The 20,461-nt window shown below is 40.9% G+C and overlaps 1 protein-coding gene across 1 annotated transcript; it reads left to right on the top strand.

Moving 5' to 3' along the window:
- The first annotated feature begins 1,455 nt into the window (after positions 1–1,455).
- On the top strand, positions 1,456–19,019 carry alx4a (ALX homeobox 4a). Its single transcript, XM_034108556.1, has 4 exons — positions 1,456–1,811; positions 12,084–12,400; positions 16,038–16,166; positions 16,394–19,019. The coding sequence occupies exons 1-4, from the start codon at positions 1,460–1,462 to the stop codon at positions 16,712–16,714; spliced, it is 1,119 nt and encodes a 372-aa protein (XP_033964447.1). The 5' UTR covers positions 1,456–1,459; the 3' UTR covers positions 16,715–19,019.
- The last annotated feature ends 1,442 nt before the right edge of the window (positions 19,020–20,461 follow it).

Genomic DNA, 20,461 nt, shown 5'->3' with positions numbered 1-20,461 from the left:
CGTCTAAAAACCAACACAAAAAAAGCGTTGTATTTATCAATATACATTTTATTGAATTAAATAATATTGTATTGAAAATAATTAGATTTTTAAGTTGTTTCTCAAACACATGTTTGACAAAGGACATTATGTCTTGTTTAATCCTGCATTCAGAATTACACATACATCCTTGTGTTTTTTGAACATGAGACAATTGTATTCCAATATTGTTTTGTTAAAATCAGACGGCCAATACCTTGATAATTGTGTCAAGGTATGTTTAATTAATCTAATCATAAAATACTATATATTTATGCACATTTCTAGTAATCGAAGGTACTGTAACATTGGCGAAACTAGAAAGGCCTTTAAATAGATAGGCCTACTGCCATTATAATTAACGACAGGTTTGTTGCCTGCCTGTTAATTATGTAACTTAATAGAAAATGGATAATAAAACAAATACTTAAATTGCATCTGTGGAAAATAATAAGACTGCACTAAAATACACATAATGTAAGAGTAACATTACTTTATACTATTTCAGTCCAATTTTATTGTGGTTTATCATTACAAATTGTATGTTCTATCACTGGAAATGTGAAACGAAATCATTGAGTCTTTAAAATTAAATGCTTTTGGATCAAAATGTTGATGGAATAAATAATTAGGATGCAAATTACTGTAGAATTCCTTTTAAGTGATACAAATAATACATTAAAAAGCTTTAACAAACATAATCACCGTTTTATACAGAAGCCATGCACAATCGGCTGAGTGATTTGCACTTGATGAACCATCGCAAATGAAGCGTAAAATCGTGCCCTCTCCGCCCTAGTGCCATCACTCATGGGCTATATTCATATCCAAATTACATTAATGTCATGGGTTAAGCCCCCCGCCCCTATTTTGCCAACTTTTTTTCTTTTTCTGCAGCTAATAAGCGACCTAACTCGTTCATGTCATCGGCACAATCACTTGGGAGAGGTCTTGAAGCCAGGATATCTGGGTCCCATCCTCTGAGGAAAGAGGGGTTTGTGTAACTCTGCTAAAATCTTAGGGGGAGTTTGGAGTGTTTGGTCAACGACAGTGGTTCCTGGAAAAGATCTGAATCGTTTTATAACCAAACCCAGCTGCGGTGTGTGCGTGTGTATGTGTGTGTGTGTGTGTGTGTGTGTGTGTGTGTGTGTGTGTGTGTGTGTGTGTGTGTGTGTGTGTGTGTGTGTGTGTGTGTGTGGTGTGTGTGTGTGTGTGTGTGTGTGTGTGTGTGTGTGTGTGTGTGTGTGTGTGTGTGTGTGTGTGTGTGTGTGTGTGTGTGTGTGTGTGTGTGTGTGTATGTTCATCTGCGGTAGAGGGAGAGGAGGGGGTGTCTGCGCTTCCTTTTCCAAGAGAGAGAGAGAGAGAGAGGGAGGGAGGGAGGGAGGGAGGGAGAGAGAGAGAGAGAAGTTTGGTCTTTTTCTTCCCTTCAGTGTTTTTAAACATGAACGCCGAGACCTGCGTTTCATACAGCGATATGACATCCATGGATTCATATTATATCCCCTCTGCAGTGCAAGGTAGGGATCTCCAGACGGATCACTTTAGGACATTCCCAGCCTCTGACACCAAATACAGCCCCACTGCCTTCCTGCCCAACAAAGGTCAGGCTTACGGAGAAAAGTCCCGGAGCCCCTTCCAGCAGGAGTGCCAGTCATTGGATGCCGCCGCAGCTGGGCAAGGCACTTTCAGCAAATACCACCTCTTCATGCAGAGGTCTTCTTGCAAGACACCCCCCGAGGAGGACAAACTGCACCAGGACAGCGGACACAACGGAGCGCTCATCTCCGGCTATGGTGAGTTCAAAAATACATAAAATGTGACTGAGTTACTTCCACTTCCCCTTGTCACTTATTATGTAGCAGAAAGTTGTTTTTATAACGTAGGATGCTTTCTCGAGGCAGTCTGGTGTCTAATAATACCTCTAACCTTTCATCAGCGTTATATGGCTCATCGTTGATCCACTTGTTTCCACTAGAATCCACAGATAGCCTGAAGTGGTTTGGACGTTTGGAATGGCTACCATGTCCGATATTTACCTTCTGATTGATATTATCACACAAACAAATATATTTCAAATGGCTTGGTGCTTCTAAAAATGCATGTTTTCTTCTTCCTGTCTCCTGTAAAAAGCGTAAAATGCAGCTGCAAACCTTCCTCTCGAGCAGCAGTGCACCGGACAGCTAAACTCGTAACGTCATGACCAGCAGATGTGCGTAACGCAGTTAAGAAGAGGCATAATCTTCTCGACTATCAAATTGTCCCTTTGGCCATCAAAATTAAATTAGGGCGCATATAATGCGATAATCTACATTACAATCCTTAATATTGGAGCTCAGTCGCACAATTGAATTAACAGGTTTTCAGATGGCACAAATAGTGAGCCTTAAACTGATAATATTTTCATTTACTTGTTCTGCCTGATTGGCTCCAATTATATTTAATTGCTCGGAGACCCTACTGTAATGGGTGAATGATGAGGGTGTAAATAAAACGTTGACCCTCGTTAGGCAAGCGGCCACTTTGAAGTAGAGTTTACCTACAATAATACAATTTCCCCCCTAACTGGATTCACACATAAAACCATAATGAAAACTGTAGTGTTAAGCTTTGACATGCGTAAAGGAGCTTCATTTTGTCATCGTGGAAAACTGAATTCAGCTGGTTTAACCTTAACTGATTACCTGCCTAACGCACTCTCTCGCTCTCTCGCTCTCTCTCGCTCTCTCTCGCTCTCTCTCTCACACACACGCACGCACGCACACACTCTCACACACAAACACACACACACGATTATTTGTTTGATATGATTTAAGACAATAAGTCGACTCCACTCTATTGTAAATCCATAATGTGTTGAGTTTTGGCCCTCAAAAAATCAGGGGTATAATCACGAGAATAACAATCAAACAAAGAGAAGCGGGTCTCCAAAAATGACTGAATATGTTGTGTGTAAGAGCTAAGAAAAAAGGGAACAAATCTCATCATCATGGCTATGGTTTATTTGAGATCCAAACTGACGGTTTATAAAAATCCTTCAAAGCGGATTTATGCATCGTGAACGAAAACATTTTTTTAATTTGTTTGAAAACAAATGCTCTAAACGTGTATTTGTGAGATTATGACAATACCTGGTCTTGAATAAAGTCACAAAGGCCAAGATTTATTTTCCATATATCTCTCACTCTTTTAGTCTGTATAATGAGTATTAACATGTGTTCCGGTTCATCTCAAAATAATCCACATATTGTTGTACCTATACGGGAAATAATTGATATCGTCAGAACTAAATACTGACATGATGAGGAATATTGTGATGTCGGAACCCCTGTTTAATCCCTAGATAAAACTACTTAAAAACTAACTGATGGTAGGCTACGCAAAAAAACAGCGAGTAAAAATAATGATAATAATGACAAAATAAATAAATAATGACATTTATTATTAATATTAATAATAATAATAATAATAATAGTAAAATATGTACATGTTTTACGCATGAACCCATTGCCCATTTTCCATTGATTTGAATCCAATCGCCTGTCCATCAGAGTTACACTGAAATGTTTATTGGAAGCACTTTAAGGATGTTTTGACAGTTTCTGGAAATCCGCCTGCAGAAAAAAGCCTTTCCAGCTGCAGAGATCAAACTTTTCTAAAGCTCCGGTCTTTAATTGGCTGTTTTTATTACCTATTGAACTTGACATAGATCCGGTAAATCAACACCAAGTATAAATGTTATATTATGTTTTAAATAAATCGCAGTTATTAGCCGAATGATAAACTGTTAGGCCTATTAGTCCACATGTTAGACAGTTAACGAATTATCTTTAAATATCCACCAATCTTCTCCAATATCTACTATTTTAGGATTTCTTTGAATAAAACATCGCTATTCGCGGAGAGAGTTGGTCGTGTTTGCATTTCAGCAGTGAGTGAACACGAAGGGGCGAGATTATAACATGTCATTTATTGTGTGTTTTTTTCCATCGGGTCGGGCTTTTACTTAAATATATCAATGCAGGTTGTCAGTTAAATGCAATTTACTTTCCTTTATCGATTCTTTTGGTTGTTTTGTTCTTTTTTTCTAGTCAGATCTGCTTACAATATTGGCACTCTCCTTTAATCAACACGGAGAAGTAAATATAACGACCGGAATCACAGAAGGGAAGGCAGGAAAAAATATCCCGGCGCTTATAGAGAAGAAGTAACTCAGATGTCAAACTTCTCTGTCTGCCTTTATTTCCCTGCTGAGTCACTTGGCACAAGTACATCTCCTTTGACTCTATGCTTGCAGGAACGTTTTATATTTGTATAATCATTTTTACATCACCTATCTCATAATTGTTTAGATGTAACTTATGCACAGATAGTCTTTTACAATTACCATATGCCCCTCGTGACAGTTTTCCTTATGATCATCCCAGACTGAAGGTTCTAGTTAACTCATCTTTTTATTGACTTCTGACTGGACATAAATTGAAGGCAGAAGTAAAATATGCTGAACATAGGAAAAGACTGGTAAATGATTCCTGATGTGTTCATCTAAAAATGTTGGCATATTTTACATCCTGAGTCATTTCTTCAATCAAACCTGTAATTAACAGATATGGCAGGCTAGATTCAAGTTGTAAAAAAAAAACGGCTTTGTTTTATAATTTCTGTCTTGATCTGTTTCCTCGAAGGTGATAACTGCTCTCTGAAGCTGTAACTGCGTATTAGAAACAGTCATATTTGTCTGCCATATAAACATTTAGAGTCACTACCAAACAGTCATATGGTTTCTTCATCCCTCCACATTTTTGATCATGTGCTGATGCATGAATTCTACAAGGCAGTGTTTTTTGGATAGCATCAGATTGAAATACATTTGAAGTCTAAAGATTTAAATAGTGTTTAAAGTGTAACTATATAACTATTTGCTACAGTGATGGAAGAAGTGTGCAGGCGGTTTAATTTAACAATACATCAATATAAAAAATATGTATCAAAAGTAAAGGTCTTGAATGTAAAATGTTATGTAAGTGAAAGTACACAAATATACCAGCAAAATGTACTTAAAGCATCAGAAATCAATGTGGAGAGTTGAAGTGCAAACATGGCATTTGCAGCATTTTCATGTTAGACTATATCTTTATGAGCACCACCATTTAAAAAAAAATATACATCTATAATAAATTGATCTGGAGGCTCACTTGTTACTTGTAACAGCTATCAAATGAATGCAGAAATGTAAAAAAAAATGCAATATATCTCTGTAATAATAAGTATTGAATGATGGACATTCTAAAGTAAATCTTTCAAAAGTATACTTAAGTTAAAGAAATGTTTCTGGGTGTCAAAAAAGTAATGTTGGCCACCAAACAATGACATATTTGCTTTATCAACATATAGATAGTCAAACCGGACTTCTTGACTGTCGAATAAGGCCCTTCATAGTCTTTAAAGCAGCCACCTTAGTCTTTGTGATCCTCCAGAGACAACACGCTTCCTCTTTTGATGTTTCCGTGTCTTCCCTCAGTGTCTGCGGGTGCTGACCTTTAGCTCGGCTTTCCTGCCCTCATCTGTTTGGAGAGCAGGGCGAGTTTCCCTGCATGCACACAGCAGAGAAAATCCATTTGAAACCCCCTTTTTGAGACTCTCTGGTGTCAAAGACAAGCACATTGAAACATTTGGAGTCCAGTTTTACATAGCAGACATTTAACTGCACCATTAAGAGAAAGGATGTTACTTTGTTGTTGCTCAAGTGTTGAATTGTAGGCCTAATTATGGGGGGATCATGCCTTTTAGCTTGTGACTTTGCACGATAATGACACACATAACACACTGCTGGTGTAATTCAAAGACATACAAGGCTGCAGTTTATTCTTGCTTTTACCATAATTTATTTCCTGGGCAAAGCGAGAATTTGATGCAATTGTACTGACCGAGAGCAACCATTTCAGCCCCTCGTAATGGCCGTCTGTGTAGATTGGTTGGAGCAGGGAGTAATGGGAACCAGCCATGCAGCCCAGACAACTGAGGCACACTTCAGCAAGTCAATGACATGAGTGAAGGTGACAAGGACTCAGGATCATTTTACCATTTAGCTTAAAGTTTGGCGGTGCAATTCACATTAGGCTCAGTTTGCATGGCCGAGTGAGAGCAGCAGGGCAGAAAGGCTCGTAGTCCAGGACTTCCTCTTTGTCGCCACTTCATGTAAACTGAACGCTGAAACAGAACCAACCGTGGAGGACGGCATATCTGAGATTTTTTTTAATCTGTTGCATGTCGGTTCAATAAGGTGACTTTTTTCGCCTCACTTCACATTTATTTATATATGGTGTCCATGTAAGGCCAAACACTTTTCGTACATTTTCAGCAGTAAAGGACAACCTTTTAAAGTTAATACTTTGAAGGTTTTAAGGTATTTATTCCTTGTGTGCAGTCATGGGGCTTCACCAATATCTTATCATGTCTATGTTGTAAAGTATTTGAAACTCTGATGGCTTTTGAAAAGTAACTTGCTTGACCACAGGATTTTAAACATATATTTTAACTACAAACACACATAAATGAAGTAAAAAACGATTTATTTCAGGAGCCACTATTGTGCTTTTTATTTTGTATAATAATTACTGACAGTCCATGATATTTTTACAGTTTAAATGCTCAGGAATCTCTACAAAGTTTACTTCAATATGTTGTGTTTTACAATTAATTGTTTGTTTTCCGTATTTTAATAGTTTAATACTGGACAGTTACACCTTAAATTGTTGAATGGCACATTGTTAGGATTGACATCTTTAGTTTTTTTTGGAAGTTGGAGCTTTGGTATAGGAAAAAGTGATTGCGCATGTTGTGGAGTTGTTTGTTTCTTAGCAAAGTAACTTTGCTTTTATGCCCTTGCACGCAAAAAAACACTCAGAAGGAATGTTCTGTTTCGATCAGAGAACAAAAACTTATGATGAAGGAAATTCTGTTTTGCTCCAAACTCTGAGAGAAAGGTAGGAGGGAGAGAGAGTCCGAGGGGGAGAGAGCGGGGGAGACAAAGTGTGCGTGAGAGGTGATTTATCAGTCTTTGGCTTTATGGATCTTTTTTTTCACAGTCTATGAATTGTTCACAGCCTGCTGAGAGGATCATTGCTCTGCTCGGTCAGTGGAATAGAATTTCAGAGTGAATGGCTACCTAAAGAAAATGTATTGTTGAAAAAAACGTAATGTTTGCCGAGGTTCTGTCTGTGAGTCACATTGACCGTTTCCAAATCACAGCAGTGGCTTCTAAGACCCGTGTGTGTGTGTGTGTGTGTGTGTGTGTGTGTGTGTGTGTGTGTGTGTGTGTGTGTGTGTGTGTGTGTGTGTGTGTGTGTGTGTGTGTGTGTGTGTGTGTGTGCGTGTGCGTGTGCGTGTGCGTGTGCGTGTGTGTGTGTGTGTGTGTGTGTGTGTGTGTGTGTGTTGTACCAAAATGTGTTGATGAATGCACCTGACACCACACCAACAAGTATAGTGCCAAGCTATTCATAGTCGTGTTATTTGTACTTCTAAAAGTGACAAGGCTGGATTTCAATAACAGGCGGTCAGAAACTTTGACATCATCTTCAGTGGAGCTGGAAGAAGTTTTATCCTTCACTTAAATCGGCTGTAGCAGCTATTTTTATAATAACAATGTATGAATGTGTTAACACTGTGACAATGTGATCGTAGTGATGAACCTACAGCGAATTACCATCTTAATCTGCGGCTCCCCTGGGCTTTAAAGAGCTTTATAGTGAGTTTTTAGTTCATTGTGTATCTGTCCAAAACGTTACTGCTTTGCTTCACTGTCTGTCTCCACTCTCATAGTGTTGCTTTCTATCAGATTAGCATAAAGTAGCAGAAAATCACAGTTGGCCAATATCTGCTGATTTATGATGAAGGAATATTTACACAGTCGATTATTTGGCAGCAGTTATTTCTCTCAGGAATTGGTGGAGACCAAAAACAGAGCCAAAAGGCAGGACTCTCATTCCTCAGAAGGCCAAGATACAATTTCACATCAATGACAATGTTTGCCCTGTAACTGCCGGATGTGTAAATAAGCAACTGGTTGCAGGGGCATTTCTACCCTAAAATCTAGGGTAGAACTTCCTTTTCCAGTCTGGTGCCACTCTGTTGTGTTATAGTTTGAAGATCTGTTTATATGTTACATGTTTTAAAAGTGTCTGTATATACTTTATGCTACAACATAAATTGGTACCCACTCGAGCTAACACAATCAAAAATGTTTGTAACAAATATGTCAACTATAAAAGGTATAATATGTGTGGCCCCAAGAGGCTAAAACAATCAGTCATTGCAGGTTAAAATAAAAATGAATTCTACAATATTTAACTCATGTATATCAGTTTAATATATCAAAATTGACTAGGAACGTAATGCATCCGTCTGGTGAATTTAGGTAAACTAATATTTTCCCCTGAAATGTTTTGGATTAGAATCATAAACCCCCAAAGCGATTCATAAAATATCCTTTCTTCTTCATACTCTCCTTGTCTTGATTTCCCAGTCCACACACAGCATTGAGTATCAGTGTCTCAGCCAGCCAAGTAAGACTTTAGAGTTATCCTCGTTGAGATCTTCATATTAAATCACAATCCATATTATAAATCAGTAAAACAAACCCCAGAAACGTGTACAAACAAGTGCTATGCTCATGCATGTCCTTTCGTGTGTTTTCAACATTTAGCTAGACAAACTTCCTTTTCCATTTATTTTCTCTGCGCTGTTCGGGCTTCCCTTTATTTCAGATATTTATTTTTGAGTGATTCCAACATGTTGTTAATCTCTCCCAGTCGCTGTGTGGAGTGTCATTTATTGTGTTTCCTCTTAACACCATGAGCTGACCCCAGCCATCCCCGTCAATAAAGATGCAGTGAAGGTGCCCTGTCGCTTTACAGCTAGTTAAATTACACTTTGATGTTGCCCCCTTATTTTCAACTGTGACTTAATAGCTGTCTGCTGTCTGACTCATACGAACGTCATTTTAGTGCTGATGTTCACATGGGAAGTTCCTCACCATGTTAATCAATGTTAAAATACACTTAAGTGTTTCTGTGAATTGACTTTCTGCTGAACATGCTCTGTGCCCAGCAGACAAAGCTGCAGACTCTCCTCTCTTTCTACAATTAATCATCAAAGTTTATTTATACAGCCCAATATCACAACTTTTACATTTGTCTTACATTTTCTTCACTAAAACACAATCATTTTAACATATTGTTGTCCACTGCAGAGAAAAAAGGCCTTCTGCTGCAGCAGCTCCAAATGTATTGTTGGCATATTTATCTGAAAATAAATTTAATTTGGTTGGTTTGTCGTGTTATTTGGGACATAAAGACAATACATGCGGAAGTGCAGGTGTAAACTATCTTTTGTCCAATAAAGGAAAAAGCTATTTGTACTCATGGACAATGAGATAGAGGTTTTGACGCAGAGTATGTTTTTCATAGTCACTCTGTCCACAGAGATGATATCCTGACGATAAGACTCTCCTGCTCTTCGTACATATGGTGTTCCCTACAGGAGGGCCCACTGCTGTTCACCTTAGGAACTGATGGTGATCCTCACAGCTACGGCAGATCGTATGGATAACAAGCTAGAGATTGTCACAATATCCCACTCCTGCCAAAAAAACATCAGTGACATGCGATGTAAACAATGGTCTTTGATCAGAGCGAGGCCTCATGATTCCAAACAGCCTGACAGCTCTTGCCTTTTGGGGACCGTGGGTGCCGGCCAGGGAAATATGATGAAATAACTGGAGTATTTATACTGGGATAAAACACATTTGATCGCTTCAAGCCTAACAGGATGTGTTAGTCACGGACAGCGAGGCAATGTTGCGACTGTTAGACCCCCTGCAAGCAGTCCAACACAAAAACATCTTCAGCTCGAGTCCGTTTCTGTAACATCTGCAAACAACTCGGAAACAAGAGCCACGGTTCTCAGAGCTGAAATAGAATTCAGACTGTAACTCAGGTTTTGCTCTCTTTTTGCAAGAATAAGACAAAATGAAATCATTTCCTCAAATGTATTTAACGATAGGCTTTTGCATGCTCAGCTCTCCCACAATCACAAACAGGTCTACACAACAAAAAAATGCTAAATAAAAAAGCTATATTTGGTTAATTCTATCACTCTCCTTTTGTTACATGCACATACATGTATTTGTAGTTGTACCTTTATCAACATTATTTGGTACTATAACTCGTGAAATATCTTGTCAAAATGTATCGTGTTGACAAAAAGATGCACTTTAATATAAACGTTTGTGCATGTGTCTGTGAGGAGAGTCTTTCGCACGATATCTATTCACCTCACCTCGCAACACATGACCCAACATGGCTCTAAGTTGCAGATCACTGGGTGTGTGTTTTTGTGTGTGTGTGTGTGTGTGTGTGTGTGTGTGTGTGTGTGTGTGTGTGTGTGTGTGTGTGTGTGTGTGTGTATATTTGTGAGATCTTCTGTGCTGACTGAGTGCTGAGAAGTGCACTCAGAGCTCACATGACCGCACACACCTCTTGGTTCTAACCTGACAAATGTTTGGACGAGCAGATGAGCAGAGTCGCCTCGATCCTGAAAATAACTTCACCTCAGTTGGTGTAAAAGGAACAGAAAACTGCAGGGCAGTGAGTTGCCACTAGACTGAGCCAGAGAGAGAGAGGGCCTCATTACAGCCTGAAAATAAAGACCTTCCAGCATCACATCCTCTTCAATTTGAATATGTATTAATCCAAAGATGTATAAACTGGTTAGTTCAGTAAGTTCAGTTCAGCAGGGCGAAAGGAGCTGCCAGCTTCTACAAAAACACTGGCAGAGACACTGCTGTGGAAATGTATGATCAGAGAGCTGCCTGAGGTTTTACAGTTAATCCGCAGATGTGAAGAAAGCAAGTGTGTTTGTGTCAGAGAGAGACAGAGAGAGTACAAAGACAGAGCTGTCTCTTCTTTCGTGGTTAGAAAATGCTCCCCGACAAATTAATTGCGACAGTCTTGCTGCCAGGTGACTTTGCAGCCACATAGTAGACCTTAACCAAATGCAGGACATAGTGAAAGTGTGCATGTGTGTGTGTGTGTGTGTGTGTGTGTGTGTGTGTGTGTGTGTGTGTGTGTGTGTGTGTGTGTGTGTGTGTGTGTGTGTGTGTGTGTGTGTGTGTGTGTGTGTGTGTGCGTGCGTGCGTGCGTGCGTGCGTGTGTGTGTGCGTGCGTGCGTGTGGTTAAAAAAATGCAATGTTCTGTAATTCTCGCATTATGGGCGCGGGTCTCAGTTCCCCGTCACATCCCAGAATGATCTACACGACTGGAGACTGTAAGCAGCCAGAGATCCAGGCCATCCTTTACACAGGCAGAAACAGAAAAACAAATCGACACACACTCAGCATCGCGAGCCAGATTTCACAACTGTCACAGAATTTCCTCACAAAGAGCGAGAGATTCCTTTGTCCCACCCCATCAGACTCCATGAATTATTATGCTGATCCTACAAATAAATCACAAGTATTGAATATACTGCCAGAGGCAATAATATCACCAGGGAATAGAATAAAGGGCTTGATGCAAATGTTTTAAATCTGTCAAAAGCATTCAATATGGAAAGTAATTACAGAACGATGAAAAAGGCCCACAGTGTAAATCCTCTTTCCCTGCTTATGTCACTCATGTTTTCACATTATGAATCCACAGCATTTTTATTTTAAAAACTCTATTCCCAGAAGGTTTTTAGTCACACATTTTGGCTTATGGACAGACAGTACTGAAAAAAGCCAGTTTCAACATGTTTTACACCAAAAGGAGAGAATTGTGGATCTTTGAGGTCGGAATATTAAAAGCTTTCCTTGCATACTTTTATTGTTTTATTAATTTTAAGAATCCCCACACATGGCTTAAATCAGGTAACGCTGCATTGCAGACTAAATCTTAACGAATAGCAGCATAACATAAAGCATTGCATGCATATCTTTGTGTACATGTTTTGACTCATAATTTCAATCCTGATAAAATATCAACAAGAAACATATTTTAACAGTGTTCCTTACCTTCCTGTCATTGCAGGTAAGGACAGTTCCGGCCTGACAGACTCTGACTTGGCTCCGGACTCAGACCCTCCTGGAATGGACACCAGCTACCTGTCTCCGAAGGATCAGGGCGGGAAGCCGGCCTCCGATCGGCCTCCAGGCACAGAGTTAAGCCCTATGGACAAAGGAGATGGGCCCGAAAGCAACAAGGGCAAGAAAAGGCGAAACCGCACAACCTTTACAAGCTACCAACTGGAAGAGCTGGAGAAGGTTTTCCAGAAGACGCACTATCCTGATGTTTACGCCCGGGAGCAGCTGGCACTGAGGACGGACCTGACTGAGGCCAGAGTGCAGGTACAGCAGGACACTCAACAACATGACATGTATAGCTATAAGCAATCTAAACATCAACTAACAAGCAGCATTGTATAAAAGACTGAGGATCATTTAAAAGACAAACAATTTGCAAAAACATGCTGTCATATCAATGAGTGAAGAGCTCTTTGTTACAGCACAACAGGGGATGTTTTAAGAACACATCCTCATGGACCCTTCAACATCTGCAGTTCTGCCGAGATAACGTCACTCTCAGAACAACATGAGAGATATATATCTGGTAATGTGGGAGTCGAGGGGAGAGAGAGTGGGGGAGTGGGAGCTAACAGAGGCCAGGGGGCCCATGGGGCTGAGGTTGGAGCTGCCTGGGCCTCATATGTGCAGTTTTAGGAGAGCTTTTCAGACTTTTATCAGCATACGATGGACTGCTGTATGTGGATGCGAGCGTCTCAATGGCCTTTTTCTTTGTACCTGAGCTGTTTTGGTATTCTGTATTTGTGACTTCAGTTCAGCCAGTCTTAGTCGAGCATCAGGCGTACATCCTCTCACTTTGAAAACCGTTGAGTGACCTTCTGGCCTGATTTACATACAATCTGGTCATGACTGCTGTAATGCCCTCAAAAATGGATGAACAGAGAACGAGACCTCCAGCATTTCTGAGTGGTGTATGTGTGTGTCTATGTGTGCGTACGTGTGCACCACAGACTACCAAAGCCCCTGGATTTGCTGTGTTTTTCTTTCATTAACATCCCGTTCAGACAAGAATGTGTCCCTGCTGTGGTGTCCCGGGTAGGTGTGAAACCCTTCCTGTGAGCTTTGAGTTAGCGACTGATATTTCAAGTCATATCAAATATTTTTAGGTAATTTTAAGGCACGATCGTTTTTGATTAAACTCATGCAAGGGATTTATATTTTCACTACATTTTTGTTGTATGCCAGTTCAATATTTAGGGGATGAGATAAGAGCACGATTGAAAGCAATCTTTTACATGACAAGCTGGAACAGTGACCAGCTTTGCAGTGAAACACAGGAAGTCTGTGCAGCCGCAGGGTTATAACTCAACCCTGAGGCTCTGTAGGTATGCCGCTCTGCTCTGAGGCTCACACTATCACAGACCTGCCTGCTTCAGATGGATGCAGCTTTACGGCCCTTTGCTCTCCCAGCGGCCCTCTTAAACACTCAAGTTAAAAAAGATAAAAGACACAAGATGCCTAGTCAGTCAGAGAACAGGGCTCTGTACTCTATTCAAGGCATTCACACGCAAAAAGACTCACATATCATGAATTCTGTGTCTGGAGTAAAGGAAACGTTAAAAAAAAGTTTTACTGCTGCTCGAAAGTTAACCTTAACTTTTAAAATGTACAAGCATTTTTATTTAAATAATACAAAAAATAGCTAAAGCACGTGAGGGCAATATTACACCTCATTGTCTGAAGGTTCTCACGCAAAAAAACAAGGGACGTTCACTGGAAGAACATTAGGGTCTGGAGTTGTTTGCTTTTTCAGTCTTTGGGTTTCAAAGGGAGAAAAGTAAGATCAGATCAGAGTCATATTCACTACAGATCCACGGGAAGGTCAGGGGTCAGGGGTCAGGGTTTCAACAACATCACATTTCTCAGACTCTCCATTCGGTTAGCCCAGAGATAGAGAGCTGAGAAGGCATCTGACATGCGGAGTCCACCGGCAAACACAGGTGTCCAAATGAGATTCAAGGCACAAAGAGTTAACGGTGGACAAAATGGCATTACAACTAGAATGATCACATCTGTCACTTTATATATACATCAACACGTTTCTTAAACTATGAAGGGTAAGGAGTCACGACATAAACTATCCATTATTTGTACAAGTCCGGCTGCCAAAACCATTTGTGAGATTAATGGGTTTGATTAATTGATCACTCAGTACACATAATAGAAATTTAGTCATATTGTCAAAATCAATTCATCAATTCAGTCATTTTATTAGAAAATAATCAGAATACACCCTTGTTTCACTTTCTTAATTAATAGGTACATATTTACATTATTAGACGTTAAACAATTCCTCAAAGAATACTTATTTTTTCTCTTTTTTCCATCACTCCACTGGTGTCCTGCACTCGCCTTCAACTGACATGGGAAATAAGAAATGATGTGGTAGTGTTCTGGGGAAAAAGAACAAACTTCGATTTAATGAACAGCAACACCGGTCAGAGGTGTTTCCATGATAGTATTAGTGCTTTGGGGGTGTTGGGGAAACGAAGCCAGGCTCAGCCTTGGAGTTCTTTTTACTTTGGTATGGAAGCTGACATGAGTGACAGCAGAGGCGGGTTATCAATCCTCTGAGCCGCTCTCTCACTTCAAAGTGTTTTCAGCCCCATACAGCTCTCCTGCTGGGGCCAGTTTGGCATTTCTCTGCCCTCTCTCTCGCTCGCTCTCTCTCTCTCTGGGGCTGAAACATAAATAAAGCCTCATTGAAAGTCTACCAGCTACTTAAGCTGTCATAGTCTTTACCAATTACTGTCACAACGCTGTGTGTGCAACACAAAAATATGTTCTCTCTGTTTAATAGACAGCAGACTCGGCATTAAGCATACAGTGAGCAGATGAGAGCTGCAGAGATACCTTACAAAATCATCTTATTGTATAATGATCATAAATCAATATTTATTAGAGAAACACAGTGATCTTGTGTTGGGTTTTTGGCCCTGAGAGTAGAGGAAGAAGTATGAGATCATCAAGGAGGGAAGGATTACGACCTCTAGTCTGTGTGCTTCTTTAATTTAGGAGCAGAAACATCTCAAAGCCAGGAGCTTTCGGCCTCAGGAAATTAAAATTGAAAATGCAAACAAACCCCAGTTACTATCGCATCTCACTTTTCAATTCCCATATTTCCTCATTAGATTTGTCAGCGACGAGAGGATAGTATGAAGAAGAGAAATCCTATAAGGAACACGTCACACAGGGAGAGTTATTTGTTGCAAAAACTCAGCAAGGTCAGGAAGGAAGAAAAAAGCAGAAAGAGTAAGAGTTGTATAACATACCTTTACGTTTTGACATTTGAAGAATAGCATGTCAGGTTAAAGCCCATCAGTATTTAGATTCAGTCTGATGGTCATTTAAACACAATAATGCTTACAATAAACAAAAGCGTCAGCTTTAGATGTCAAATATGATGATAGGAAACATGAGTCATGAGAAAAAGCCCTGCTCTTGTCAGACAACAAATAAGCAAAGTTGATAGGCACTAGGTCTGTTTACATTTGTTTAGAGATCCTCAGTAAAGTGAAGGTTGCAGCACAATGTTTATAAAGGTTATTTCCCCCATTTCAGTTTTCAGCCAAAACAGACTAACATCTTTATTTCCATCTCTAAATGTAGCAGCATAAGTTCACAGTTTGATGTGCTGAAATCCTTTCTGATTTTCAACCATTCAGTTTCCTGCAGTGCTGCATGGTATCGTGTTTAAGGGAAACGTCAATGTTTATCTATGGAAGAGTATTTCCTTAAGACTCAGGGGACTTGCTTTCTTTGAATTCAAAACTCGCTTTTACCCAACAACGCAAAGACTGAATCTTTTTCTAGAGGAAAGTAAAGACGCCTTCTTCTTCAAGATACATTTTTTTTGACAAACCTGCAAGTGAGATGACATTCAGACGTTTTCTCTCTGCAGGTGTGGTTTCAGAACCGAAGGGCGAAGTGGAGGAAAAGAGAGCGTTTTGGTCAGATGCAGCAGGTCCGAACACATTTCTCAACAGCTTACGAGCTTCCTCTTCTGACGCGTCCTGAGAATTATGCACAGGTACAGAAAGAATAACCACTTCACTTTTTATCTACCCACACATACTTCCACATTGGATTGTACTGCAGTTTTGAACATTTTAAATTGATTTCTGTTGTATTCAATAATTTATTTTTTAATTTTGAGCAGTAAACTTGTATAACACAAGACAAAGTGAATAGCCTGAACAACAAATATAGTGTGTTTAGTTATGTAATTTCTTAACATTGTTCATATCCATATTTCAGATTCAGAACCCCTCTTGGATCGGTGGCAGCAGCGCAGCATCTCCCGTGCCGGGCTGCGTTGTGCCCTGCGACTCTGTGAACGCCTGTATGACCCCCCACCCACACTCTGCCAGCGGGATGTCTGATTTTCTGGGCATGCAGAGTCCCGGAGGTCATGTGGGACAGGGTCACATGGGCAGCCTGTTTGGAGGGCATCCTGGCATGGCTTCAGGCATCAACACGTACGATCTGAACATGGACCCTGACCGCAAGTCCTCCAGTATCGCCGCTCTGCGCATGAAGGCCAAAGAGCACAGTGCAGCCATATCCTGGGCCACATGATGTGTATACCTGCTGGATGGGGTGACCTCGTGGACCCTCAAGAGTCTATTCAATCCCAGCATGGGGTGAGGGGACACTATAATCAAAAACTCAAAAGGCAACAGTGACTACCTTCATAAATGTTGCAATAAAATAATTATTGAAGTACTTGGACGGGTGAAGATTACTCCTAGAGAGAACATCAAGAGATTTGGTAATATAAGTGGGGGGGGGCCATGGCTGTGCAGGTGAGCTTGGTGGAGAGATGCTCTACTGTATAACAGGAGTGGCAATGTAGTTCAGATGATCAGATGCCGAACATGTTAGAAATAACAACTTCAAACAAATCCATGCACTTATTTGTTAAAATACAGGAGAGGGTGTACAGGGCTTTCAGTGTCAGCGTAGTTCTCTGTTCAGTTGTTGTTTTATTCTTATCTTATTATTTAAATGTTGAGTGTTATTATTGATTTCTATTGTTACTGTTTTTTTTGTGATAAAAAGTTCAGCAAGCGTCTCTGGAAGCTAAACTGAGAATATAAAATAGTTGTTTTCTGTAATTACAAGGCTTTTTTATTATCAGCAAAGGCACATGCAGTGTGTTACTTCAGTGACACTGAGGCTGTGGTAGTGCTCATATCAAGCATATCTGTCACAGCATACGGCTTTTCAGATGCTAAAAAAGCTACAAGGGGCTCCACCCTCCAGCATTTAAAAGTCAAACAGATGAAATGTGGTTTGTTTTAGTGTGATCAGGGTGAGAGATCCACCTGCCGCACTGACTGAGCCTGCTGATGGCAGGGAGAGGAAGGGATGGAGGAGGAAGTGGTGAGTGGGAGCAGGAGAGGGGCACAGCAGGCCTGCTGCTCTCAGGGCTGAAGAGCCTGGGAGCGCCAGCCTCCAAACAGAGCCGCTCTGTTTCAGGAGGACAGACTCCAAGTGGACATGACTGTACCCCTTTGCATCTAGTCTCAGGAGTTTAGAGGAGAGTGCCTACGAGTCAGTCATTCTGCCAGAAATAACAGCGAAACCAGCAGCAGCCACCTTTGAAACAGAGGAGACTGGTGGAGATACAGAGTGTGTTGACACTTTTAACATTGAAAGGATGTCAGTGTTTAACAGCCTTTTCTAGACTTTAACACGTCTGTGTTTGACTGTCATGGCACACTGGTAAATATTGATAAAGCAGCTCTGCCGTAAGCGTTAATGTATTTATTTCCCCTTTTCTGTCATTATATCTGTCAAATCAAAACAAGTCCTCCTTCTGACACCATGACATCCACATTTCCCACAAAAAAGCATGTATTTGTTCAACATACTGCTGAATGACTTAAGATGACAGTATTACATTTCAGTGACACAACAGTAAGACTCAACGGGATCAGGTAGCATCCTGGTGTATACCGGCTGACTGCATAAAGAGATATAAAATTGACCTTCATTGATCCCTGTAGGGAAATTCAGTGGGATGTGAGCACTCTTCTTAAAGGCAACATGGGCCGGACAGCTGGGGCTAACCAAAAACATCTTTTAGAGTTCCCGAAGACACACAAACAGTCAGGAGATAGTGTGCCATTTTTTGGCGCTTTATCTGAGCAGGATCTCTTTTAGTAAACCACCAACGTGTCACCGTAAGGAATCCTGGTTACAGCCATTATTCCCCGTTTACTTCTATCTAGGCTTAGACAAATATGTCTGTTTGTTTGTGTTCTCCGTGGGGAGAAAAGAGGGGGCGAATCAGAGATGAGCTCTGAGCGCACATCATACCCATATCCTCAAATCATGCAAATATTCAAATAGTTGACCTTGCTTTCCCCCTGGTAACGGTGACAGAAATAGCTGATGATGTATGCTTGTTCTTCCTTTGTTAGCAAGGCCTGATTTAGGCGGAACAAAGGGTTATAAGCAAACCTGATACCGTGTAGTGCCCCTTCAGGCTGAGCAACCATCGCTAATTCTCTAAACTGAACCACATTCCCTGCCCTTCTGGGCATGTAAGAGAAGTGGGGTTCAGGCTCTAACCTGTCATCAGAGCAGATCACCCCGGAGTCCTCCAAATTACATCCAGTTCTACTCTCCGACCCAAATCCAAGGCATATGCATAATCCTGTCTTTAGAGTACATATCTCTGACTTAAACTGAGAGGGTCTCCTTGCAATTGTGGACATGGGGGGCCCCCTGTCTCTAGCTGTGGGGTTGGACGGAGGGCGAGCCGCGAGGGCGTCTGCTGTGTTCCGGTGTTCTGGGAAAAGAACAGTGCACACAGCTGCGCTCAGGGGGTAAATGCAAAACAAACATGCCTCACACATGCTTCCCCCTCAGCTGTCATGGCTCTGCTTTCAAAGACCCCCCCCCCCCCCCCCTCCTCCTCAATACACACTGCTCTGGCTCTCTCCCTTTGCTAACAGTCCACTGCCTCAAAGCTGCAGCCCCCGACTCGCAGGGTCCGAGGCACAGCCGCACGGCCAGCCCAGGAAGGCTTTTTAATTAACACTGAGCCATGTGGAGGCTGTGGACTGCAGGATTGTGTGTCAGGACAGACAGGCCCGTCTGTCTTCTGGTTTAATGCAGACTGTTGCTCTGCGAAGTGCACAGACATACTGGCATTCAGTAGCTCAGGTTTACACAACACATACTCACTCTCTTCTGTGTATTGAAATGCATTGTTTTTGGACTGAAACATCTCCCATGATGTCATCTTCCACCATGAACCTCAGACACCCTCAACCTACTGGTCCTGCAAACACACGGGGACAGTTAATGCAAGAATACAAAACAGCCTCTCTCCGTCATGAATGCTGCATAACTAAATCCCTGAGTGATGAAGTCATCGTTCACTTTTTGTCATTTTCTAATACTACTGAAGTCAGACAATCAGTATAGGAGGAAATATTTTTAAAATATGCGTGCTGTTGTGTGCATGTACATTTGTGTGCATGCAAAATGGATTGAAGTGTAAGACTCTTGGAAAGGTTACTAATTAGTTATGTTTTATTTTTGTGAGAGTTCAATGCCTATTTGAGTGTATCACTTTTTTTATTTGGTGGTAAAATTGTATTTCCAGAGTTGTGTTTAAACAGTCATTCGATATGTATTTCTGAGTTTCAAATGTGTTGTTTTTTTCAAGTTCATGCGGCTTTAAGCTGTCTTTTGAAATATGTGTATGAATTTACTCCTGCTTGTGTTGTGTGTGATTAAAGTACAATAAGTTATTGCACTCCTATTCAGAGTCAACCTTTGTGACGCAATGTCATCAAATGCTTTTCAAGGATACAATAGAAAAAGACTATAGAGGACAGAAGGTAATGGTGGTTTCCTCCAGCTGTTAACACACCAATACAACTCTTCTCCAGTGTTCAGAGATCGCTCAAGTCTCTCTCGGTATAAAGAAAAGCCTTTCAAGTCATCAGTTAAAGACACTGGTAAGCCACAACTTGGGAATAAGTTGCCTGTTATTAAGAAAAACAGTATTGCAGTATTGCATTGCAGCACCCTGCCAACATAGTGTGTCACCCTTTAGTCATTCTGAAATCCCCATGCATTTCAAACCCTTTGAAGAGACACGAGTGCTGAAATGAGATCGCGCAACTCGCAAGAGTATCACACTAATTGAAGTTGACAAAAATACGAACTGCGCCCTTTTGAACTGCTGACATTGAACAGGGAGGATTAGGCTGCGTATATTAACAACAGGTGACGTGCTGAGGGAACAGAGGATCGTCCGTGTGACGGAGGACCGGCTCTGCACGGTCACAGATGGGAGCACAG

Source organism: Pseudochaenichthys georgianus, chromosome 3, assembly GCF_902827115.2.
Source record: "Pseudochaenichthys georgianus chromosome 3, fPseGeo1.2, whole genome shotgun sequence".
NCBI classification, from domain to species: domain Eukaryota; kingdom Metazoa; phylum Chordata; class Actinopteri; order Perciformes; family Channichthyidae; genus Pseudochaenichthys; species Pseudochaenichthys georgianus.
This window is presented reverse-complemented; position numbering and strand designations above follow the sequence as displayed.